We start from the raw sequence: 27513 nt of genomic DNA, 5'->3' as shown, positions 1-27513 counted from the left end.
TGTCGGAGGGGAGGGCATCCAGAATAGAAGCAGGGATGCACCCCGGGAAGGCGGAGGACATCTGTGCGGTGGGACGTGGCCTGGGTGGCAGAGGGGCCAGGCGTCCAGGTGGAAACCAGCGTGACAGAGGCACCAGGTCAGTGGCCTCTTGCACAAAGTGTGGGTACAACCTTCCACACCCAGCAGAATGTCTGGCGGTGCGGAAGTCATGCGGCCGCTACGACTATGCCCGAGGGGTCCAGTAAGAGCGGGATTCTTCCGCCAGCAGAGCCCGTCTAACGTTGCCCAGGTGGATCAAGGGGAGGAAGGTGCCGCACAGGGCGATGATGAAGAAGAGGAGGTGGAGGAGAAGAATGTCTGGTATCCAGTGTGGGTGTCCTACGGTCCAAGACTAGGCGACAACCAAGGTGCCTAGTGCAAGTGAATGAATCATCGGTTCCGGTGCTGGTGGACACAGGGGCTTCGGTGAACGTCATGCCGCGCGAGCACTATGATGCCATGGAGTGTCGACCGAGGCTAAAAACGCCGAAGGCACGCATATTTCACTTTTGGTGGGGTGCAGCCAATCCTGCGGAACAGTGCATTCGTGGCTGATGTGAGGCATGGTGGTTCGGCCATTAGAGCACGTTTCTACGTCACTGCAGTTAGCAGTAACACCCTGCTGAGCTGTGTGGCAGAAGCGCTGTGCATCGTCAGCTTTTCCTACTCAGTGTATGTGGAGGACATTCAGATGCTGCTGGAGAAGTACCCTCGCCTGTTTTGAAGGGATCAAGAGCATGGCTGGTGATCCAGTGAGACTGCATATAGATGAGTTGATCCAACCGGTTGCCCCAAAACATTGTCGGGTACCGTTCCATCTGCGAGACCTGGTCGACCAGGAGGTGGACAACCTTGTCAAACTAGACATCATTGAGAAGGTGGAGGGCCCGACTCAGTGGGTTGCTCAGATTGTCATTGCGAGAAAGCCAAAGCAGCCCGATTCCGTCAGAATATGTGTGGACATGCGCCTCCCTAACAAAGCAATCAAGAGGGAACAATGCCCACCATTGACAACATCATCACGGAGTTGCAGGAAGCCCTTTTCTTTTCGAAGCTGGACTTACAGGCCGGGTACCATCAGGTGGTGCTGCACCCTGAGTCAAGGTACATTACCATGTTCGGCACCCATCGTGGCCTGTACCGCTACAAGAGACTGAGCTTTGTGGTGTCGTCTGCAGCTGAGGTGCTCCAAAAACATCATCCGTGGGGCCCTCGGTGACTTGGAAGGTGGGCTCAATATTAGCGCTGACATTTTGGTATTCACCACGTCCGAGGCTGAACATATGAACAAACTAGCAAAGACTTTTGAGCGGCTCCAGTCGCTGGGCTTAACATTGCACCTAGACAAATGCGAATTCCTAAAAACTATCATTGAGGTCTTTGGATTCGCATTCAAAGAGGGGGGTGTGTCATCAGACCCAAGAAAGGTGAGGGACATAATGGTAGCCCGACCACTGGAAAACGTCTCAAAAGGTGCAGTTTTCTGGGAATGGTCACGCATTGTGGCCGGTTCATCACAAACCATGCGTTCCGGTCTGAGCCACTGCACGCCCTTACCAAGAAGGATGTCACTTGGCAGTGGGGGCCACTCGAGCAGGCCTCATTTGAGGACATCAAGGGAGCTCTGACGGCGAAGGACACCATGGCCTTTTTCGACCCGGCCCTTCAGTCAGAGATCGTGGTGGACGCCAGCCCGTTTGGTCTAGGTGCAGTGCTCACCCCGGTTGATGCAAACTCGAAAGTCCGTCCAGTTGCATACGCCAGCAAACCCTTATCGGAAACCGAACAATGGTATTCGCAGATTAAGCAAGAGGCCTTGGCGGTCCTGTGGGGCTGTTGACATTTCAGACTGCATGTGCTGGGGAGACCGGAGACGGTGGCCACAGACCACAAGCTCCTACTGCCCATCCTGGCAGGGTCTTCCTCCAAGCCACCAGCAAATATTGAATGATGGATGTTGGCTTTGTTGGAGTATGGGTCTCTCTGGTGTACTTGCCCGGCAGCAACAACGCTGCGGATTATCTCTCCAGACATCCGAGGAGTGAGCCAGAAGGGCCACGTGATGTCTGCAGAAGGGGCGGACGAGCACTTCCGGCTCGTGGTGGAAATGGCCACTCCCAACTCAGTGCCTGTGGGAGAGTTGGAGCAGGCCTCAGCAGAGGGCGAATATTTCCTCATTTTCAAGACGGCTGTTCAGCAGGGTTCGTGGAGGGCGGTACTGGACACTCTGGCCCTGAGGACTCATGAAGCCAAAGTCACGTTGGAACAACTGTGGAGGGTGAGGAACGAACTGACATTCTCCGAGACGGGTTTGCTGCTCAGAGGGGACCGGATATTGATCCCACAAGGGAGGATACAGCAGATCATCGAGCTGGCCCACCAGGGGCACCAGGGCAGTGCCAAAAAAAGGTCTGTCTATGCCAGAAAGTGTCTGGTTTCCAGATCTGGAGAGGCGGGTGGAGGAGTTTGTGGCAGCATGTGTGTGGTGCCAGGTGCGTCACCAGTGCAGAGGGAGCCCGCAATAGAGACAATGCCTAGGGGCACCAGGCCATGGGAGGTGGTCCACGCAGACTTTTGCTCTACGACCTGGGACACTCATTTCTTGGTCATCGTGGATGAGTGGTCCCGGTACCCGGAGGTGGAGTTTGTTGATTCAGTGGCATTTGAGAATGTAGCGGTGGCTGCTGAGAAGATCTTTGGGCAGTCCATGAGTGGCAAGGTGCTGTGCTCAGACAACGGAGCACCCTTTCAAGGCGAGAGTTTTGCTAATTTGATGGAGGAATATGGAATACATCACCGTAAGGTCACACCGCTCTGGCCCAGGGCGAATGGCGAGGCAGAGCGGATGATGAAGACCCTCAACAAAGTCTTCCGCAATGCCCAGGGACAAGGTCAGCATTTGCAGAGGGCCCTGTACAAGTTTTTACGGGAATACCGCTCCACTCTTCATACATCTACCAGCGTGGTGCCAGCAGAGGCAATGTTTCAGCGATGTCCAAGCGGTCTCTTTCCAGAAACGGGCGAGTGTGAGCCTGCCGTTCTAGACAATGAGCCCGGCCCTTCTGCTAATCTCTACCGCTCGAGAGAGTTCAGGTGAAGGAGTCCCACTCGTAGGCCGGCAGGAGGTACTCCCAGAGGACTGGGCGTGGGAAACCTGCCCATTTCACTATGTGCTGGAGTCCTGAACTGGTAGTAACATCCAGGGGAACCAGGGTGGCTGTCATTAAAGGGGTTCTTTGGGAATGTTGGTGTGCAGTGTGTGTATATGTTTGGTAGGTAGTAATCCTTTGTTCATTGTTGTTGTTATGAAAAGGGATGAGTGTGGTACCACCCCTTTAAGGGCACACGCACACGGCGGAGTGACATTGCACTACGCCGCGTGCACTATAATTAAAAGGGGCATTCCGGGCCGCAGCAGAGCGGCCGGGGAGCCCGAGCCGAGCACATCAGCGTCAGCCTGAGTCTGTAGGTGGGAGGGGGTTCATGAGCACTTCGGGTCAGACCAGAGACTTGTAACAACTGTCAGTGGAAGAAAAGCACTGCACGTTTTCCTTAACATTTGTGCAATAGGCTCCGAAACTCCTGTGCTGGAACTGGGAGGGCTGACAGCGTCATGTGCTCGGTGTGAGACGTTTCATTTGAGAGGGGGCAGGTGACAAGCATTATTAAGCATGTTCCCTAAAGACCCAACTGGCTTGCCAATTAATTTTCTGCTCGGTCGGCCCGAGCTCTGCATTCTCCAAGAGAGGCCTTCTGCCAAGACGTGTTTTTCAGGAAGCTTAGTGCTGCAAAACTTGTTGCAAACTAAACCAGAGACGCTTGACCAGAAAGCAGAACAATCTGAAGCATGCCCCAATCTGAAATGCTGCTCTCCAGTCTTTTGAAATATGGGCACGGATTGCTCTGCAGCAGGTCAAGCTCACCAGATAAGTGACTCTATGTTAGTGGGTGATTGCTGAAATAATAAGAAGCACAAAGCAGTACCTGCATTATGCTCCCAGTGAAGGTCATAGAAATAAATCAAAAGATTACAACACAGACGGCTTGGTTGGTAACTTCTCACCTCTCAAAGACTCGCCTCGCTTTTAATCGAATCACTGTGCTGAGAAAACATGCGAAACCCCAGTGCTCAGTCTCTGCAGCTCCAAAATGTGTGTTTAAATAACGGAAGGCAAACCTATCCAACACTTCTGCGCGTAGACAGACACTAGCCTTTCTGCAAGCGCCACAAGTGTGCGCTAAGAATTACACTCAGAATTGTCAGTCAAATAAAAAATGATGTTGACGTCTCCCAAGTTCCGCCCCGGCAATGCAAGCTAGAACCAATAGGAAATGCTGGTCGCTCGACCAATAAGAGCCGGCGGTGCCCAGAAGACCACAAAGCGAGCAGGAAAGAAGTCTAATCTTACGCGACTAGCTTCATTAGGATCGTGGACGTTGGTTTGATTTGTGCCTGCTACCTGGGTTGGGGGGCGTTTCAGGTTGTTGAAGTCATATTTCCCGAGGAGTTGTTTATAGGTCAAACAATGAGTCCTTTCGAAACTAATCTCTCGGCCAGTAAGCTTGGCAGCGCATTTCAATCAGGCACTGGGCAGTCACCTCGGTGTCAGCACCCGAGATGGTTTAAGCCCCCGAACTGCCTAGCACACGGGCCACTCAGGAGCTGCTGGCTGCATGCGAGTCAATAGGAAGGGTGTGGGTGATTATGGGTTGCAACATCTAGGGGTTTAGAGCCATTTTGTTGCTTTAGAAAAGAAAGTCTGAGACCCTAATATTTAACTTAGTCCCTGAGATAAAAGCAGTAATGCTTGAGTTAATTTGGGACTAAAGTGTGGGCTGGTGATTTGATAAGTACACAAGTAAAAGACAGCACACGCAGGTATTTATATGTACTTTTGTTTAACTATGATCCCATAATAAGCAAATAATAGTTGCACTGTTTACCCGCTACAGGGATTATCTTGTTTTATGGAATAGTTCACATGTATCGACGAGGGGGGGTGTGTGAGGTTTGCATAAAAACATTGGCTTTCAAATTCGTAAAGTGCAGTTTTGTTACACAACTTGAACATGTGACTTTCCATATACACAGAGTTGTGAAAAAGTGTTGTTATATTATGTTACTTGATATAACACCTTGTTATGGATGTTAAGCGCTTTGTGTTGTGTGATCTCTCGACAGGCCATAGCCTGAACAAACATGAAAATAAACAGTGCATTACACCCCAAGTCAAAAATAAAGACCTTCATGCAGAACAATTTGGCCGTCGTTCCCAGAGGAACCTCCAGTGCATGAGTTTCTGGCAGATATCCTAACACACACAGGGCTCAAGAGTGGCAACTCCGAAATATACAGGAAGGTACAGGCACACACCCCTTTAGCCAACACGATGCGATCCATATGGGAGAAAGACCTTCATATAGAAATTGCTGAGCAAAAATTGACACACTTCTGTATATACACCAAGACCATCTCCCTCAATGCCAACTTCCATTTTAAGCAATTCAAAATTCTAAACCAGCTACACATCACGCCAAAAAAGATGGCAAAATTCGATCCATCCAAACAAGTAACTTGCACCAAATGTGGAACGACTGCAGCAGACAGGATCCATATGTAATGGCACTGCCCACCGGTCCACCAGTTCTGGGAAGAGGTGGCGGAGACGATGAATGAAATGCTGGACACCCATATACCGGCGACTCTGGAAAAGTACCTATTAGGAGACATTGGAAAGGCCTTGGTAAAAGTTCAAAGACTGTTTGCGGTGGCGGGAGAGGTAGCCAAGAAGCACTTCTGAAATGGAAGTCTAAGGGCCACCTACGGTCCAAACATGGCTCCGGCAGCTAGGGTATACAAACTCAATCCGGGCCAAAAGACATCTGGGCCCTACTCAGAACGTATCTACACGCACAGACAAGTAATTAGAATGTAGAGGAGGACTAGACAGAGACCATTAATAAGAACAGTGTACTAAGTGAAATGTTATTATGATTAAATGTTGAAGTGAATAAGAATACGTTTCTCCCAAATGTTTGAAACAACCTGTTTGATATTTGCCAAACTGCCATGCCAATACTAAATAAAGGTTTAAAAAAAAAAAATGATTGATCTTCCTGGAATCATTCTTGAGTCATCAGGTGACTCCATCCAAGCATCATCGATGGCTAGATCAGGGAGATCATCCAAAAACATCCTTGAGTATGTGTATGGGCTGAAATATTCAAATGAGATGACTAGCGTTATCACAGAAACTACTCCAAGAGGAGTTCTGATTACTTCCAGTGATGATCTTGTATTACTCCAGGATGACCCCCCCTGACAACTTCAGGGATGGGTGGGGATTACTCCAGGATGACGCCATGACAATTTAAGGGATGGATGGAGATTACTCCAGGTTGACCCTGTGACAACTTTAGGATGGGTTTAAAATTGTGAACGATTATTGCAGCCAACTTCAGGAGGATGTTGCTTTCAAACGATTTAGGAAAAGGGTTTTGATTCCTTGTGTGTAAGATGGGTGGTATTACTATAGGGTTAGACTTATGAATAGTGTACTGGAAAACATGGAATTTGTAGCCGTTCCTTGCCATTTTTGCTAGAGCACTCAAAATGTCATTAACTAAGGTTTGCTGATTTAGTATACAAAACTACAAATCCAACCCACAATGTCACGAACCAACCTCTAAACTCCCTCCTTTCATATTTCACCTCTAGCTAAAATGGCATCACACCCAATAAACTCCCACAATTACAAATCTTTGCACTAAAATAAACACTTTAAGTGACCTACACAGAATCCATTAAAGGTCTACCTGCATGACAAGACTGCCGATCACTTCACCCAATATCACTATGAGCAGCTAGCAATTAGTTCGACCATTCACCACACCCAAGAAAACATTAGCTGACCCCCAACAGAAATGCAATAGCACAAAAAGCATGTACCTTTTACAAGTTGGCACAAACCTACAAATTCACCAGATCAACTATAATAGTTAAACACACAAGAGCACTTGCATCTTCAGTTTCACAGAGCAGCATGTGAGCTACAATATTAGTAGCAGTGGCTGACGTAGCAACCAAAGTACCAGGCCTTTTTACGCATGAAATCTTGTAAATACGCCCGTTTTATTATTTTCCTGGGTACATTTACACACGTTTAGAGCAGAGGGCAGTGCAAAGGTCAGGTTACTTGACAGAAACCAGAAGGCTTCTTGTGATATCTACATGGATGTAATTGCAAGCCACCTCTGAAACAGAATGCATTTCTCTGAAGCCTTTCAAAACAATAAACTGCACACTGATGAAAGGAATGGTTTATTTCCATTCAGTTTAAGAAGCACTGTGAATGGTTTCCTAGAATTTTAGGATTGCATAATTAATAAGATGGAAAACTAAGCTGCAATTGAGATTTTCTTTTCTTTTTTTTTTTTTTTTTAACAAGTTATGCTTTTTTCCAGTGAAAGCAAACCAGTATTGCACAATTGTATTTTTCAGAGTTCCGTGCTGTGTGCATAATCATGCAGAGGCAGATCATTTTTACACTTCTAATTTAATTTACAGTCTAATTATAAAAACAGTGTGTAAAATGATTGCACAGTCCAGTTTACATCCATTCAACCTTGCAGTCAACGGGGTACATTACTATAAACGGTCAGTGGCAGCAGCGTCTTTGCTCAAGGTTGAGTAATTGTCATTACATTGATCACAGGTGTTCTAGCCTCTCAAATCTTCAAGACTACAAATAAAACATCCAAAACCTAACTCTCAAGAAAGCGCAAGCGCTGTTCAAAATACAAACAAATGAAAGTTACATTGGTAATTGAAATAGAAACTCAGCAAAACCTGTCCCTGCGATAATCCAGATAGGTATTTAACTTTATGTAGCGCTTCATAAATGGTTTGTCATACATCTACTGTGATCATTATACCTCAGTCGATACTCAGTTAAGCAACCTCTCAAGGATGTTAGCCAATAAGATAGCTCAGCCGGTTGAGCACTCGTTGCTGCAATCTCTGCTTTATCTGTGGGTTGCGGGTTCGAATCCTGGCAAGTCCAACTCAGTCTTTCATCCTTTCGAGGTCGATAAAGGAGTACCGACTTTGGTTTGGTGGTAATTGTGATAAATATGTTCTATGTACAGTGCTTTGCCAAAAGAGCAATATAAATAACCATTTGACCACTAGATTAGATGTAGAATTTAGCATGGAGTCCTTGCCTCTCTGCACTGTTGTATCATAACATTGGCATACCATTAGGTAGTAATAGCTCCAGGAAATTAGGACTTTCAGTAAACAGCAAAAGACAATTCCGCTATTGAATCTCAAAACACACAATACAAATTCATGTATGCTTTACTATGTAATTGGCTAGGTTTTTGTGATTTCAACATTTAAATATATTCATGAGAGATCATATGGCCAGAAATAATGAAAGGTGTATTCTGTCACAATGCAGAAACCTGCCACATAGTAATGATTTCCATACAGTTTTTTCACACGTCGGCTGGTTGTCGCATACATTTTACTCTTGCGAAGGAGAAAGGTCATTTTTACTCTTAAAATCACATTTACTCTCAAAGTTTAAAAATGAGAGCAAAATACTCCCACCTCAAAATCGTATCTGGAGCACTTGTTATCTGTAAGATTGCACAGGTGTGTGGTAATGTGTAGGTGTCACTTCATGGTCCAAACAGGCATGACCGTCATACTGTAACAAGAACACACTGTTAAGAAGACGTGGTGATAGAGTTGAGCTTGTCAAATTAGATCTGTCCGACAAAACATTTGTAGCAGACAATTGACGGGTTACTTTATAGTCCAATATTTTGCAGTTGTTGCACAGCTACATCTCTGGGAACTGCAACATTAAACAGACATCTGCCGATTTAATGCTGTCTATCAATTGTCCAGGTGAAGTAAGAGGCAGGTTCTGAGGAAGGAATGTAGGAGGAATGAAGAACACTAGCCATCCCTGCCAAAAAGGTTTTCCAGCTTTTGTGAACAGCCATTAATACATTTTGGAATAGTCAGTTTTCACCCATCAGCTTTTACAATATAATTCTCTTGTTTTTTTCACTGCATCTTCTTTTTCCAGATTCCACCAGTAGCTGCTTTTTCTCCTCTACCTTTCTTTTTAAAGCCTCAATTATAGTTTTTCTTTATTTCATCAAATGTTTCCTGTGTCTTAATACCGTTTCTTGGCTGCGGGTATGAAAAAGGCAAGTTGAAACTTCATAATGTGACTACCAATACAACAAACATTTTGCCTGAGCTGTACACTGGGGTGACTCCCCTTAAGCGTGATCCTATCCGCCCCTTGGAGTTTTGCTTATTCTTGCTCTCCTTGGTGCTTTCCCTCCTCACCCACAACTCAGTGTAGCTGCACACATAAAAGTGTGCTTGGGTACATACCCTTGAGAGTGCGCCGTGACCACTATAATTTATAAATAGTGGCGAGCTGCGTGACCAATTCAGCAAGGTCTACGCATAAAGACCTTGAATGAATAGGAAAGAAAACAGATTTGTATTTGCGAATAGCGCTCTACCTTGACATCCTAAATTAGTTCCCCAACCAGTGGATTACATTTTCAGGATTGCACCCAAGATAAAAAAAAAAAAAAAAAAAAAAAAAAAAATAAAAAAAATCAAAAAATATTGTTTGGGAATTTCGATTTGGGTAACCAATCCAAGATGTCCAAGCACCACTAAAGAATTTTAGCACAACGCGCCAGCCATTGACAGGTCTCTCGGGACTCAACCCTTTTATCATCAAGTACCATCAGAAAATTGTTTCATGATATTTTCACAATCAACTTCCAAACCTGGTCACTATACCAAGTGTTCAATTTCAAGGCCTTGAAGACGGCTAAGGTTGAAACATGCGTCGGCTGACTTTATGGGAATAAATTCACCTACAGATGAATACCCGGATGATATTGTTTTACTTTCATTCTAAAAGACTGTATACCTAACTTTAAGGAGGTAGAGTGCGATTCGCCAATAGCAATCCATTCTCTGTCCTAGCTGCACACATACTCTGACCAGGACTACGATGCCCGAGGGCGTTCAACCCATAGCACGTTGCCAATAAGAGAAATCAGGAGACCATCTATAGCTACTCTAGAGGAAAGAGGCTGTAAATGAGGTGGGCATTGTGTAGCATTCATCTGTAAGTATGAAAAAGGGGAAAGACTCCACATAGGGACGTCAGATGTACCCTCCTTCCCCAAACATCAAATGGAACAAAAAAAAAAAAAAGAATACATTGCTTACCCAACTAGAAAAGCATGACTCCTTGAAATCCTTTTCTTCATGCATTTCTCTTCTACTTTCATTGATACCCTCTATCAGCAATTTACAATTAACTTCACCAGGAATTGCAAAGGCTCAAATTCCCCATCCTTTCAAATGCACAGAGAATTGGCTGAATCAAAGAGTGCCATGATGATTTGAGTTATTGTCTAAAAGAAGAAATAAAATATGTAAATGTAGTATGTGTCAAGTATTTGTGAACCAGGTCTGTACCCAAAACCATTAATTTATAGTGGGCTTGCTATGGATGTTCCTGCCTGATGTGTCCCGATTTATGAGTGAAGCGTCTCGTGGTGCTTGGTTAACTTCCTCCAAGACTTCCACCCATTGTGGTTTTAACCAGTTGCATCTGTCCGCAAATTTAGAGGCGTGTGTGCCTGGAGAGGCAATACGTTCTTAACTGCAGAGCTCTTGTACCTAAAACGCTGCAGTCATTTTGTGTGTGTCCTTTAAAAGACAAACACATGTTTCAGTTTCTTAAATGTGAATATCAACCATAGAGAGCCCCATAGAGAGCCCCACCTTGCAAACAGCAACATGTACAGGAAATAGAAGGGTATGCTCTGACAGAACCCATGACCAAAGTGATCTTTACTGGGGGAACAAAAATTCAATTTTACACCTTAGCAGGAAGGCCTTTGCTAATATGAGCCAGGCACTATCCTCCAGAATGGTCAGAAGTCTCCTCCCCACCCCATAAGCATCGCTAATGTGCAATAAATTATGCACTACAGCTGAACTAGTGCAGTGCTCATAGCAGTGGAAAAGTCCTGCAAAATAGTAAACCAAGCCATGGGTACACTTGGCAAAGGCATGGTTTCTCACACATGCACCACGGCTGGATACATGTAGATAACCTATTACATAGAGGGTCAGGTGCACCTATCTGAGGAAGGCGTGGACTATTTGTGTGGAACATTGTGGGGGCATTGGAGCAGTAACAGCATTAAAGCCAGAGAGGGGCAGCCAGTAGGAGCAGTTATCCCCTACTTGGCAAAGGTTTGAAAGCAATCAGCCTGATATGTATAACAGTCATTGTGTGGAACTGGGAAGGAGTCGCCCCACCCACGAAAAGTGGGCATCTGTATCCTGAACAGCTAGGGCGTCTTATGGCAGAGGCCTTCAAACCGGGGGGCCCAAAGGATGCCAGTTGGTGGGGGGCTTGAAGGATTATGGTGACTTGGGGGTGGGGGGTCTCAGCATAAAAAGGCTTGAAGACCACTACCTTAACCTTTGTAACTGCCATGGGTTTTCCCCCCCAGTGCCAAGGCCTTTTTTGGTGATTTTGGTATTTCGCCATTCAATGCCTTCTAACGTTTTTTGTTTCATTAACCCCTTAGGTGCCAAAGACGAGGTATCTCGTCCTTGGCAACTGGGAGGTAATCCCAAGGACAAGATAACTCACCCTTGGCACTTAAGGGGTAAGGGGAATAAAGTGACCTCCCACTTTCAAAGAGCAAAGCTATTCTCAGCACTCCTTTCACGCCCAGGTCAGAAAACTCCCACTATCGCGCCAGTCCCACTACACAAGGCTGCTGAAAAATCCAGACAAGCAACAAAATAGCTCAACATCATCTAACGAGAATGAACTGGTACCATCATTAGATAAAAAGAAAAAACATAAAAAGCATTCACCCCAGATCATGGACAATGATCAAAAAAGATATTTTCAAAATTAATGACAGGGATTACCATCCCTAGCAAGCATTCAATAAAGTTTACATCAAACTATTTTCAATTAACTGCTGAGGTCAAGTGGTTGGAAAAAAACAAAGAAAACGCATTGAAGGGGCAATGCAATCCCTCCTGGAACCTCATCAACCTATATAGAGAATGTGACATAAGTATAACTAGAACATGCAGTAATCCAGAGTCCCTGAAACTTACATTTGTATATATTAAATCATGTAGCGATTTCCCCAAAGTGTTGAACAAACTAAACGTAGATGGAGTAGAGCATGAGTCATGAGGGGAATTCGAACACGGTCCCACGCGCATAAAGGCTGGCACAACTAGCCCTACTGTGAACCGAAAAGGCAATGGAACACGGGGGTGAACAAGCCATCTATGTGCCCTTTAAAATAAAGGCGTAAAAAGCTCTGCCTCGCGGGTATAGCACCCGTAACTTCCAGCAGTGAAAAAATAATATTCAAAAGCATGACAATATAAAATGAGTCTTTAAATGCCAGACAGTTCGCTTTTTATTGGGGCAATTTTACAGAACCTCTTTAGGGGTGCTTTGACCTTGAACTTCACAGAGTACCTGCCCTGTACACTTTTCAGATTACACAAATCTCAACAATCTTCCCCAGCTTGAAACAGGGGGTTAGGGGTAAAGGGGGAGGGCGTTGAGACTCTCCTTTAATGATGTGTACCCAACAACTTCTAGGTGAAAGGTGGATTTAGAAGGGCATTTAGAAGCCGAATTTAGAAGTGTACCCAATAGCATCCCTGTGAAAGCTGAATCTAGAAGTGTGCCCAATAGCTTCTCTGTGTTGAGTTGAATTTAGAAGTGTGCTCAATAGACTATGTGAAAGCTGATTTTGAAGTGCATTTAGAAGTTGAATTTAGAAGTGTACCCAATAGCATCTCCGTGAAAGCTGAATTTAAAGTGTACCCAATAGACTCTCTGTGAAAGTTGAATTTAGAAGTGCATTAGAAGTTGAATTTAGAAGTGTGCCCAATAGCTACTAGGTGAACGTTGGACTTAGAAGTGCATTTAGAAGTTGAATTAGAAGTGATTTTTAAGGTGTCCCAATTGCCCCTCTGTGATAGCTGAACTTAGAAGTGTGCCCACCAGCCTCTCTGTGAAAGTTGCATTTAGAAGTGTACCCAATAGCCGCGCATGGAAAGTTGTATTTAGAAGTGTGCCCAATAGCTTCCAGGTGAAAGTTGGATTCGAAGTGCATTTAGAAGTCGAATTTAGAAATGTACCCAATAGCATCTCTGTGAAAGTGAAATCTAGAAGTGTGCCCAATAGCCTCTCTGTGAAAGTTGAATTTACAAGTGTGCTAATTATACTATGTGAAAGTTGAATAAGAAGTGCATCTAGAAATTGAATTTAGAAGTGCATTAGAAGCTGAATCTAGAAGTGTGCCCATTAGCTTCCAGGTGAAAGTTGGATTCGAAGTGCATTTAGAAGTCGAATTTAGAAATGTACCCAATAGCATCTCTGTGAAAGTCAAATCTAGAAGTGTGCCCAATAGCCTCTCTGTGAAAGTTGAATTTACAAGTGTGCTAAATATACTATGTGAAAGTTGAATTAGAAGTGCATCTAGAAGTTTAATTTAGAAGTGCATGAGAAGTTGAATTTAGAAGTGTGCCCAATATCCTAACAGTCTAATACCGTGCCCGGTTGAACAGACTAATCTCCCTAATAACCTCTCTGTACAAAGTTGTTTTTAGAATCATGCCTAATACCCTCCCTGTATAAAATCGAATTGAAAGAAGTGTGCCTAATAGCCAAATACCCCCTATTCAAAAAAAAGAAATTGAAGCTAGAGATAGACCTAATATCATCTCTATACAAAATTGAATCTAGAGGTAGACCTAATACCCTCCCTGTATAAAGTTGAATTGAGAGAAGTGTGCCTAATAGTCTAATATCCCCTCTACACAAAAATTGAATCTAGAGATAGAACTAATATCTCTATACAAAGTTGAATCTAGAGGTAGTCCTAATATCTCTGTGTACAGTTGAATTTAGAAGTGCGCCCAATAGTCTAATATCATCTCTGTGCAAATTGAACTTGGAAGTGTACCTAAAAGCGTGCCCCCACTGAATTTAGAACTACAATTAGAAAGTCCTCCTAAATTCAACCTAAAATCTTGTACCAAACATGGGTACACCCACTCCAGAGTTTGTCGAAAACAATCACTGTGCACCGCCCCCACTCCACGACATCCCTTCCCTCGCGTCCCCCCCTGCCCAAATCATCTGACCCTCCTCCGCACTCCCTACCATTCCCCTCTCCAAACACCAAGCCAGAGGGGCACGATGGCGAGCCAACCACCCTAAGACCACTCCTCCTCCGAGCCCCACCACCGACCAGCCCAATGTTAACCATGCCCGCTCCCCTCACTATCATACCAGGCACACCCCACCCTGCAATCATCCACTCCCCGCCTTGCTCACAAACCCCCGCCACCTTTCCCCGACCACACTTTTTCCCCTCCCTAAAAACTGCACACCTAGCCCTAGCAAGAACCGAAGCCGCATCCCTCTCCCCCTGTCACCCCCACTACCCTCTTTCACACCCCAATCTCAACAATGATACTAAAGAGGAAACGTACCTGGTCCCCCTCAATCTCTCAGCATTCTTCGCCTCCCCCGTCTCGACCCACTACCTCATTCCCGCAATCACCTCCTTCCCCCGTGGCCTCACCCTTCCTGAAACCCATCTCCCTCGATTTCTCATCAACTGCAACTGAAAATCCTAACCGCCCACACCCCACCTTCAAATCCCTGGAACCAAACCCGATCATCCTAACACACGCAGCCACCCAATCCCGCCGGAAGCCCGCCAATTTTTCTGCTTGCCCAGTATTCCCTTCTAGCGTCCCCCACCCCAACCCTCTCCCTCCCCAGTCTCCACTCTCTCCACCACCTCCCCCCTCCGCTCCAGCTCCGAGACCAACCTCGCCTGCCGATGTGAACTGCATCCTATTTAATGCCCGATCCGTAGCAAAAAACAGACACTGCATCTTTGACCTCCTCGCCTCTGACAAACCAGACCTGCGCCCCAATCGCTTATGAAGCCTTCCCCCCTGACTACTCCCTCATCCCACTGAACCGTCCCTCCAGAGGAGGGGGGAGTAGCATTTGTCTTCAAGTCCCTCTTCCACGCCTCAATCATCGACAACCAACATTCCATTCCTTCCTGCGAATCTCTCCTCGTTAAACTATTCCTCTCCCGTCGCTCTCACACAGCTTCCTAATAATCTACAGGCCCCTTGGCTATGATAGACAATTCGCAAACAACCTCTGCGACTCTATTGCCACCCTTCACCTAAACCATCCCAACCTCACCCTTCTTGGAGACTTCAACATATAGCTCGACATCCCTACCAACCCCATGACACACTCCATGGTTGACGGTTTAGACGCAATTAACCTCCAACCCCACACAAATGGCCCGACTCACTATAAAGGACACACTGTTGATGCCATCTTTAGCTCCAACAGCCCGATTCATTTAAACACCCCCCCCGACCCCTATCATCTGGTCCGATCACTTCATTCTCTCGTTCACTATTCGCTCACTCGACCCCGTTCCCATACTCGAATCTGAACCTCCGAATCTACGCAAATGCTGGAAAAAACTAATAATTGTCCCGGACCTAGCCGACGCACTCCTCCAGTCTCCACCAGCTACCAGCCAACTCAACAAACAACTAATTCCTGATGCCTTTGACTCATGGCTCAACGCATCTCTGATGCGGCTCACACCCCCTTGCAAACCATCAACCCACCGTGGCCTCCTCCCCAGATGGTTCACTCCCGAGTTGAAGATCACTAAACAACTATATAAATTCCTAGAACGCAAATGGCAGAAAGACAAAACCCAGGAGAGCAGGGCCACCTTGGCCGACACTTTTATCAGTACAAGGCCGAAATCCGGAAAGCAAAAAAAGCCCACTACAACTCCTGAATCGTAAACTGCAAAAACCCAAGCAAAGAACTCCCCAAAATCATCTCTGAATTCACCAATCCAGTTTGCACCACAACCGTTTCGAACCCCTCACAATCACTGTGCGACTCACTCTCCCTCCACTTTTACACCACGGCTCTCTAAAGAACAAATACTCTAGCCACCAAACTAGCTTTCTTACATCCGCCAGGCAATTCTTCCCCCATACCGGCCAGCCCACCAGCTGAGACCACTATGCAACCAACGTTCAAATCCTTTAGCCCAATATCACCAGAGCAATTTCTCAAACTTCTATCTGCCCGCAAACTATCTGGCTCGCCGCTGGACCCTTGCCCAGCCACAACTCTCAAGGAAATTTCGCTTCCACCTGCGCAGGAGAACACGCAAGATCCATCATAAATGCCTCCCTTTCCTCTGGCATCTTTCCCGACGCATTCAAAAGGGTTCATGTCAAACCTCTAATTAAAAAACCTTTGCTCGACCCTCTCGAGCCCAAAAACTACCGCCCCATCTCAAACACCAGGTTCCTTGCCAAACTCATTGACCGAACTGCCTACTCCCAACTAAATGCCTTTGTCGAAGCCAACAATCTCCTAGACCCCATCCAATCAGGTTTCAGAGCCCGTCACAGAACTGAAACCACCCTAACCTCAATCTGGGATGACCTCAAAATGACGGCAGACTCCGCGGGATGCGCCGCACTAATCCTTCTTGACCTATCCGCCGCCTTCCAATCAACCACTCAAATCCTCCTAGACCGCCTCCACTCCCTAGGAATTCGTGGAACCGCTCTTAAATGGATAGCTTCATTCCTCAAAGATAGGTACCAAATAACGATACTCTCCACCTATACCTCCCAAGCCTGACCAGTAGACACGGGAGTCCCACAAGGAGCATGCCTAGCCGCCCTTCTGTTCAAGCTCTAGTTGATCAATATCCCACCAATAATTTGTTCACACAACATCCTATGTTACAACTACGCCGACGACATTCAACTAATTCTAAAACAACTGAACTCAAAACCCAACTCCCGGCCTGACCTGGCCTCCTGCCTCCTTGACATAGAACTCTGGATGACCCAAAGGCACCTCTTGTTAAACCCCTCCAAAACGGAAATCATGGTATGTGGCAACTCGGAACTTCTACCGCACCCACTACCATGGCCATCCGCCATGGGCAACTCACCGACCCCCTCCAACTCAGTGAAAAATCTTGGATGCACCCTTGACTCTGACCTAACACTCTCGCGCCAAGTCAACAACGTCTCAAAGTCCTGCCACTACCACCTTAAAACCCTTAGGCGCATTTTTCCATATCTCTCCTTTCCCAACAGACTCTCCGTGGTCCAATCAATCGTTATATCAAGACTGGACTACGCAAACCCCTTATACCTCGGAGTCCATGCGTACCAACTGAATAAACTCCAAAAAGCACAAAACGCGGCAGCCAAATTGCTACTTGCGCTCGGCCCAAGAGACCACATCTCCCCAGCCCTTAAGACGCTGCACTGGCTTCCAGTAGCCCGAAGAGTGACTTTCAAAACCTTATGCATCACCCATCGAGCACTGCATAAAACCGGACCTCAATATCTTCAAGACAAGCTAAAACCCTATCACCCCCCACGCACCCTAAGATCAAGCTCAGCTGGCCTCCTAGTCATACCAAAGACAAAGTTAGGCGGATCATCATTCTCAGCCTTGGCCCCCACGCTATGGAACTCGCTCCCACCCCACATCCGCCTAATTGAGGATCTAATGTCTTTCCGCAAACTGCTGAAAACCTGGCTCTTCCCCTAAAACCAGCCCGTACCAAACTAACCCAAACAAACTAACAGCATCTCAATGACACCAATCCAACAAACTACCTGATGCGAGAAATTGATAGCTAATAACCCCTAATATAAATTAGAAGGACAAACAGAATCAAACAAATAAAGTAGATCAAAGCAAATAAATGGTTAATACGAGTAAATCATACGGACACGGTAAAGAGATTTAAACTCCTGAAATGGACATAATGCACGAGGAGTAAACAAAGTGAATGGCGTGGAGGAAATAGTTAAAATGGATGAAACAGGTGGAAAAGATGAATGCGCTGAGTGGACGAATGCATGAGTGGATGAACAGATGACTATATAGTTCGAATGAGTGTGGAAATCGAAGGTGTATGTAGATCGGATGAGTGTATAGAATGGATGAACATGTTGAGCGGATGAGTGTGTAGAGGGGCTGGTGTGTAGAGCGGACGAGCGTGTAGCGCGGATGAATGCGTAAATACAGAGAAGCGAGTAGAACGCAGGAGTGCGTGAAACAGATGAACGTGTAGAATGGATGAGCGCAAACCGGATGCGTGTGTAGAACAGATGAGTATGTAGAGCGGATGAGTATGTAGAGTGCATGAGTGTGGATAGCGGATGAGTACGGAAGTGCGAAGTGTGTGTAGATCGCTGGAGCAGATGAATGTACAGACATGGCGAATGTATAGAGCGGATGAGTGGATAGAGCAGATCATGGTATAAAACAGAGGAGTATAGAGATGAATATATGGAACAGGATATTGCTGTTGAATGCGTGAAAAGCACAAGTGCATAAAGCGGATGAGTGTGGGGAGCGGACAAGTGCGCCGAGCAGACGAGTACGGAGAATGAATACGCACGGGGAACTGTTGAGTTCAGGGAGCGGGTGAGTGCAGGGAGCAGGCGATTGCATAGGGTGGGTGATTGCGTAGAGCAGATGAAGGTGTAGTGCATGCAAGGGGATAAAGCGGACAAACGCCTAGAGCGGAGGAGTTACACAGACCGGGTGAGAGCGTAGAACCGATAAGCATGTAGAACGGATGAATAGGGAATGCATGTAGAGTGCGGGGAACGGATGAACGAGCGGAACAGGATGGATGAGCTGAGCGGAAGAATGTGTAGAATGGAAGACTACATAGAACAGACTAGTGGGTAGGGCCGGCAAATATATAGAACAGACAAGTGCATATGAGCGAATGAGTGCTTAGGAAAAAAGGGGTACGAGCGCATAGAGGGGACGAGCGCATAGAGGGGACGAGCGCATAAAACAAGTGAATGCATAGTACGTGTGAGGGCATAAAGCAGAGGAGTGCCTGGAACAAACGAGTGCCTGGAGCGAACGAGTGCCTGGAGTGAATGGACTTGTTGCGTAGAATGGACGAGTATGTAGAACGAATGAGTACATATTGCATCCAGTACTGACGAGTGCGTAGAACGGATGAGTATGTAGAGCTACTGAATGCGCAGACCATGGAGCAAACAGGAGTGCTTGCGTGGGGCAGACAGGAGTGCATGCCTGGGGCAGACTCGAGTACGCAGGTCAGACTGGAACGCGCGGGGCGGGCTGGAATGCATGAGTGCGTGGAGCGGACCGGAGTGTGGAGCAGACTGGGGTGCACGAAGAGGATAGGAGTGCCCGGAACGGACTGGAGGGCATATAATTGCGTGACATATATAGTATGGCTTGGAATGCAGAGAACGTTTGAAAGAGCATATAACCCATCATATCATACCTCCATGCTTACTCTCTCCTTTACATCACCACTCAACTAGAACACAGAGATACTATGACACCATTCGGTATAACTGTTCTCATACCAACATCCGCCGCTCACTCCACATCATTCTAAGTAAAAACTACTGGTTACACACACCCCAGCCAGGCGTTCTCCACAGACCTAACGCAGCCACATTCGGTCTGGATAAATCCTGCTAGAACGAACACATACTCCTGATCTCTCAACCACCACACCTACCGCTAAGAAGCAGCTATTACACGAATACCCACCAGCTGCACACATACCCGGTGCTCACACGCACCTTTTGACTCTCTCTACTCTCTCTACTGATCTGAACTTCGGTTCCCAAGGGCGTTCAACCTACCAGCGCCTTCAGACCATACCAATGGTGTATAAGGCGCTACATAAATGCAAAATAACATAACATAATGCAAATTCAGTTGCTGGACAATTAATGGATGCCACTTTTTTTTTTAGTTGGCTGGTGTTCAATGGCTTAAGTGAAAGCAATGATCAAGTTGCAAGCATTGTTAAGAGAAATAAATGGATGGGAGGTATCTGTCCACTGCTGGTTAGAGGAGTCTTTCTCTCCCTTCTTCATGAGAGCTTGGAGGCCAATATCTGCAACCATTCTCTGTGCGCAGAATCACAACAGCAAATCTAAGCCCAAAGTACACTGTGCCACCATAAGGAGGAACGCAGGAATCAAACAACTCGTTCATCAGGGCGTTTCAACAATCCCCAGCCTGAGACTACACCTGGTGGTGTGTGCAGCACACCCTGTACCAAACAGCGGATCAAACAGTCTGCCACACACTTCAAAACTTAGCCAGCCTTCATGCTAGCCAAACAAAACGTTGCCACGTGGCACCCTGCTTCAGAATTCAGCAATATTAAAGATGCTGTGAAAGTCACACACACTTCCCACAAGCCACATATCAACAATCCCCACACAAGGGAAATCTATGCCAGCGGGCGTCTGCACTGGCATGCAGCTGTCTGGGCAACTTATTGAAAATTACAAGCATTGTGCCCTCTATATGCAAGAGACACATTCTCACAGGGGCTTTGCGACACTGCAATGTTCTTAAGCAGATGACAAGAGTCAAATCCTGAGTATCGCTGGGTCTGTGCAACTCATTCATTCACTGTAAAGCACCAGAACGACTTTGCTCCTACCCAATGAAGGTGCGGTCATGTGTATGAGTTGTATATGCACTGTACCGGACACACAGCAACGTGCCACACAAGGGCACAGCAAGCACGTGGATAATGGACCACTTTAAAGCAACCATGGATTTTGCAATGGTTTGTTTAGTACATGAAGCTTCTGCTGTTTAAGCCCACATGTGCACTGTCCCCTAAGAACCAGGGAGGATAAGTGCTCATCCAAACTAGCAATCAAAGTATATGTTACATATAGTGTTGCCAGCAAGATAATTAGTTTTTTTGCCTTTTTAATTAAAAAAAATATACATTTTCTTGATAACAAGATAGTCACTCTACAGGCAGTGGTCTTCAAACCTGTTTGACACCCAAGCCCTCCCTAAGAAAAAGGTAACTGGCTTGGGCCGCTCTATCCACATGGTCTGTTAATCTGGTGTAGAATGGTGCCAAACAACATTCTTTCAAAATCATTGCTTGCAAGAACTCAAATTAATTAGAGGGCAAATATTTATAAACGCAGCATTCAGAATTTTTTGCCACAAGGGACGCCACTAAACGTAGCGTTGGATATTTATTTCCTACAGTAACGTAGGACATACTTAAGTACAAAAACTTAATTACTATCAATGCAGTCACTTGCAAGTTGGACAGTGGCATACTGGAGAGCTAGTCAGCAGCCAGCCATCACTATTGGGTTCAATTTTTGCAATAGCCAACCACAGGTTTTCTTCCAGTTTTGACTGATATTTATTCTTTAGGGCTGCAAAAGTTGAAAATCCAATATTGCAAAGGTACGAGGTCCTGAAAGGTAACAGTACATTGACTGCATTTGGATAAAGGAGGAAACTGCATTTTGCCAAAATCCACAGAATGTCAATTTTTTGAATTGACTCTCCAGTAGGCGGTCACTTTGAAGTTCCATTAGTTCCTCCTGGAGGTGTGTTGGGAGGTAGGTGGGCCCCTACGTCCTATAGGAAAGGCTGAACAACTCAGAAAGGCTGAACCACTCAGTCATTGATGCCACAATTGTCCTCTGGAAAGTACTTTTGAGAATGGTTCTGAGATGGTTTCCCATTAGTTCAGCAACACATGAAAAGATCATACTCCATCTCCTCAAGAGCCTCTGCTACAAATGAAACACGTCAGAATGCAGACATTAACCCTCCTCCTCCAAAGCTCCAACTTCTTCTTGAATGCTGACATTTTTGCGTTCATAGCCAATTATGTGGTTTCTTTTCTGTGCCTTGCAGGGAGAGGTTTAGAAAATGTAGCTTTTCAAAGAGTCCGCCATAGTAAGCTAACAGTACAAGCCAGTTTGAATCACAGAGGCTCTTCTTTCGTCTGGACTAAACCCAGGAGAAAGCGTCTCACTATGTTCCAGAGTTCCTAAACACAATTTTAACCTTTCCCCCTGGAGAGCAACCTGACCTCCGTGTAAAACAAAGCGTCATGTTCAGCTCCCATTTCTGCACATAATGTGGCAAACAGATAGGCTCTTCTGCGGTGCATCTTAATAAAATGCACAATTTTTACCAAAGAAGTCAGCACCTCAGAGTCCATTCCCCAAGCTTCCCGGGGATCACGCAGTGTGTGTGTCCACAATATATGTGGAGCTAATATCAACACTTTTGCTTTTAACCCAGTTCTAGCACCAGACATTGAAGGAGCACCATCCATGCAAATACCAACACATGCCTCCCACTTTAGGCAGTGGGAATTTAGGAAGTAGTTAACAAGGTCAGTGACTATAGATGCAGTTGCTCTGCCCTGAATTGGTTTACAAAATATTTCAAGCACGATATCAATTCTATACTGATAGAAGGGGACAGGTCAGTGATGCGGTGGAATATTGTGGTGTCAGACAAAGATACTTTTGCATTTCTCTGCTGCACCATTACTAAGCATTACCTGGTTGACAGTGAGAATTGTTGGCAGAATTACTCTCAGCATCTGTAAATGGCTTTCCCCCCCCAGATAACGTGGTAAGAAGCTTCCAAAGCATTTGCAGGTACTGAGGCCACGTTTTAACAGCGTCTTTTGCTTGTGTATGCCTTGTAGCTGCCGTACAAACAAATCTCTGGTCTTTTTTGCTAAGGTTTTGTTTCCAAATGCGCCTTGAGTGTTGGCTTCAGGCTTGCTAATGTAGCGCCACAAACTACACACTGCAGCTTAACTTGTCAGCAACTGCGATTCATGTGAACCTAAAAAAGACATTTCCGTGTTTTTGCATTTCTCGTGTCCATTTCCACCTCTCCTTCCGTTTGTCGTTTGAGATTCCTACCATCTTTGGGCACTAGGAAACTATCCAGTTCTATGTGTTATTTCTGCATTTTAAAGCCCGGACACAAAAAAAATACTGATTCCTGACCGTTTTTGTATTGACTTTAGAGTGCGGAATTCACATACTGCCCTCCACCTTCCCCACCCGCTCATTAACTCGTCAACCAGGGGGGGGGGGGGACTCCCGAACTCCCAATTTCCCTCCCCCAACCCACGCATCTTACCCACATGCACACACACAGTTCAAAACACACCTCTGCCTCCTGTGACGACTCTGCTGGGTCTCACAGCGCCTGTGAGCCCCTGTGCGCACTCATGTGTGAGAGGGGTTTGACAAGTATGATTGTTAGATTTAGAAAGACCGCTCTGAGCGGCTCTGAGCGGTCACAGAGCGGTCTTTCTAAATCGACACCCCCCCACCCAATCAGTACAGTGAAAAAGATATTTTCACTTAGTACCAATGATCCATCTAAAAAAAAAAAAAAGAGCCCGACTGAAAACATTGCAAAACCCCCCACGTTTATGTCACTTTTTTTAAACCATTTAAAGTTTTCAAAAATTTAAAATGCTTTAAAAGATTTAAATTGACAAACACCACATAAGATTTAAAACAAACCACGTGAAAAGGCTTGGGGGAAAAACAAACTAAGAAATGCTGCTTGGATTAAAAAAAAAAAAAAAAAAAAAAAAAAAAAAAAACACCACATTGATACAAGTCTCAGAAGACTCCCTGTTCAGATTGTGAAGTTCTAGCTCACGTTTCTTGTTGAAGTGTTGTCCTTCCTGAACTAGGCCACGGGGTGCGAAAACCACACCTGGATGCACATTGCACAGGGCCGATATAAACCTTCAGCACTTTACTCCATCAATATTACATAGGGAGAAGAAATCCTTGCTTGCCTGCGTGACTGGGTCAAGTGCTTCGTTGGATTTTTCTTGCTGGGACACAGGTGGTTAGGTTGACACACCGACGCTTGGAGCGATGCTGCTGCAATCAAAACAGTTAGCCAAAAATACATGGGTCTACCTGAGACTTCAAAAATGAGCAGGGGTTAAAACTAGCTCTTGGGTGTTAGGCATCAGCTAGTAAGCAGGACGTAACGCTGGGAAACCAGGAGAGAGTACACAGAGCACTGTAAATGCAACTCCCACATGAGACGTGACCATTCAGTCCCGCCCCAAACTGGACATGAGAAAGGAACAGCATCAAAAATAGGCTTGAAATCCCCGATTGTGACTCCTACTATACCTTTAAAATTACCCCACCATCACCCACAGCAAAAACAGTTGTTTAAAAAAATAAATACATTTTTTAAAAAAAAAACATTCTTACCGTCGGAAAGTCCTAATACAGATGTAAGGATTTTTTATGGTGCCATTGCTGCTGGGGACTTTGCTGTCCAAGATGGGATGATTAAGCCAATTTGTGTTCCTGCAATTGAAAAAGTACAATAAAAAAATATTATAAACGTACCAGATTGACCGTACCAATTTGTGCGCACTACACTCTGCCGTTCGGCACACATCCTCCCCCGCACACAAAAAGGGACGTAGGGTGCAGGGTCCAACCCGGAAATCTCCAAGGTTCCCTAGCTGGTAGAGAGCAGTCAAGAGCACATACCTGAAAACGTGACTCATACTCAGTCACAGAAACAAAAAAACAAAAGAGAGCGAGCGAGAGAAAGAGCATCAGCTTCTTATAGGTTATGCTTAACAGTTGGGAAGTCCAGCCTGTTGGCATTAAAATCATTCATCTACATATCTTACATAGAATACAACACAGTAGTTCTTAACTCACCGAGCCAACTTTCGGAAACATCAAGTAATAGCCATGTAGCTTATACTGCAGTTAGGTGACAGCGCTGACGTAGCAGCAGACTGCCGCGGCTGCCATGCCAGACACGAGGGCCCCTGGCTTCTCTGCAACATATGGTGACACATGCAGGTGAAGGCCTGGCACCCACAGCAGGATGATATACATGAATTCCACTTTAAAATCACTTCTATGGCAGCGGTGCAACCAATGTACTGTTGGTAATGCAGTGATTTTAGTATATCATGGTATGCATAGACTTGCTCTATAGTAGATGGCTCCCAGGGTAGCTCAGCAGGTTGACAAGACCATTGCTGAGACTGTGTTTAAGGTTGAATTTAACCAAAACAATAAAAACAAAAAATAAATATGCAAAACTAGTTAATCAACAGGGCTTTTTGCAATTACTTATAAAAAAAGGAAGTGCTATGAAATGTGCTTGGCCAAGGGATGGGTTGGGGTATTTCTGCCTCCGTTTGACACCCATGAACCCAGTTTAATTTTCTAAGTCTGCACAATGGAAGCATTTATTTGTAAACATAACATCTTTATGAATATACCCTGTGATAAAACACAAAGCAAGGGACACACAAAAATTGTATTGGTGTGGTGCTCAGTGGAAAAGAAAGAAAAAAAAAACATCTCAAAGAAAACTAGTGAACGCAAGTTTCAGTAGCGTTTTTGAATTTGGAAATTACTTTTTTCCTTTGAATGTGTAAAACGCACATTTGAACAATAATGTATCCAGCATGTATAATGCCTGCTTTCAACAGTGACCACACCCCTCCCCGCCACAGTGATGTTCATGGCCCATTGATTTTCGTTGTGTCCCTTTCAGGACAGAAAAAACAAACCGGGGTGAGCAGACAGAGCCAGGAAATGCGCGAGTGGCGGCTGCAGAAAGGAGCACTGCTTAGATTAGGTCACCGAGGCCCCAGCTTCCCTCTGCAAAGCTGGGGGATTGATAAAGCCTGGGCATGGCTCAGGCAGGCCGGGTCGGCCAGATATCTGATGCCGGATCTCAGACCCGGCCAGCGATGTCCCATGGACCAGAGGGGTGCCGAAGCAGAGGGACAGCCAGAGCAGGGGGGGGGGGGGCGGTGTTGTACGATATCTGGCTACCCCACGGCAGATTGCTGGAGTCCAGAAATCTGCTGTGGGGGAGCTGGATATCATACAACACTGGCAATGCATGCTTCCGTCGCCGCTCGCCTCTTCTTCCCCATGGCCAAGCAAGGTGGGGGCACAGAGGGAGAGGGACGCAGGGGGAAGCAGCATTGCAGTGATCAGCCCCCCTGCTCACCTTTCCCCACGCGTTAGTCTTCGTGGGTCCAAAGGGGGAGAGGAAAGCAGAATGGCCGACAAAGGCCTGAACGCTTGCTTCCCGGCACTCCCTCCAACTGTGGTGTGGCGGTCTGAGCCGAGAAGCGGCACCCCTTACCAGGCAATAAGACGCTGGCATCACCAGCAGGAAGCAACAACGCAGCATGGACATGCAATCCAAATTCAGGAAAGTGCACGTCCAGGCTGCATTTATTTCCCGCGCCCTCATCACGTTGCACTGACTAAGCATGTATTTTATCTTTCCTCGCTGTCCTGAATCACACGCCCCACAGATTGAAGACCTCTGCCTACAGTATGGCCATTTCTTAGGGCTAAATACTCATTGTTATCTTGCTGACAAGACTACATAGGAGTTTGTATTTTCACTGTATACTAGCAAAGCAACATGCAGGCACCTAGTCAGTGAGACAACGCAGGTAAAATCAAGGAAGTCGGCACTATACAAAAAGACAGACATATGGGTTGGGGGGGGTCAAGAAAGACATCTTGTGGTACAGACTCTGGCCGGTACAGATCAATGCACTGCCTGGCAGCACCGAGCGGTAAAGTGAGACATCTCCCTGCAATGTTCAGAACCCTTCACCTTGTAAAGGCAGTAAAGTTACAGAAATCATACCAAGGGAAATACATGCCGTTGTAGTGAGCTCATTGCTGTTTTAACAGTGAAAACAGTTTTGCGCAGATAATGGCAGCGCTGGTCATTGGGCCGGCTCTCGTCTGATCAGAGATCTGGCACCAGATGTGTAGCCGTATTGCGGGATCCAGCCAGAGTCAGCCGCCACAAACCCCAAACCCATGCTCTGCAATGGGTTACTTTGGGATAAAAAAAAAAGAATGAAAAGAAAGCACTTGCGGCAGCATGGATTAGGGGGGGCGGGGCAGCTCATTGCTGCCATGAGCGCTCTGATGGCTCCGCCCTCCTACGTGTACACAGCAGAACTTTGATACAGGTCACAGCTGCAGGAAAAGCAAACTAACTTCCTCTGGTGACCCCTTGCAGGGTGCACAAGGTCACCAGAGGAAGAGTTTATTTATGCAATGTTTGTCGGATACTGCATAAATAAATGAATAATCCGGGTCCATGTATCCGACAAACATTGCATAAATTATTATTATTTTTTTTTTTAAAAAAACACATCTAGCCGTCAAACATTGCATGAATAAATAAATACCCCTATTATCATTAGAACTATCCCACATGATGCAGCTACCAAACTGCTTTCAGAGGGGAGCTGCAGGAGCTGTACCGGGTGTATGGCGAACAGAAATCAGCAGGTTTTAAGAATGAGGTTGCATGACAATCCCTCGGTTTAAACCAGGATTTCCCCACAGATTATCTGATCTTTCACCATTAGCTAGAGTAATTG

At 45.9% G+C, this 27513-nt stretch overlaps 1 protein-coding gene across 10 annotated transcripts in view; it reads right to left on the bottom strand.

Moving 5' to 3' along the window:
- Positions 1–27513, bottom strand: part of TBCK (TBC1 domain containing kinase) — a 2754978-nt gene that overhangs the window by 2714531 nt on the left and 12934 nt on the right. For 4 of the 10 annotated variants that reach the window (XM_069630930.1, XM_069630938.1, XM_069630928.1 and 1 more), the window contains one exon: positions 24323–24421. Coding sequence is in view for 2 of the 10 variants with exons in the window: in XM_069630928.1 (XP_069487029.1) it covers positions 24323–24421 (99 nt within the window). In the remaining 8 variants the exon portion in view is untranslated. Of the gene's footprint in view, positions 1–8653; positions 9248–10318; positions 10507–24322; positions 24422–24787; positions 24810–27513 lie in introns of those variants that run through there. The other 6 variants (XM_069630931.1, XM_069630934.1, XM_069630933.1 and 3 more) reach the window with 4 other exon arrangements.

Source organism: Ambystoma mexicanum, chromosome 6q, assembly GCF_040938575.1.
Source record: "Ambystoma mexicanum isolate Mex_15411 chromosome 6q, UKY_AmexF1_1, whole genome shotgun sequence".
Taxonomy (NCBI): Eukaryota; Metazoa; Chordata; class Amphibia; order Caudata; family Ambystomatidae; genus Ambystoma; species Ambystoma mexicanum.
This window is presented reverse-complemented; position numbering and strand designations above follow the sequence as displayed.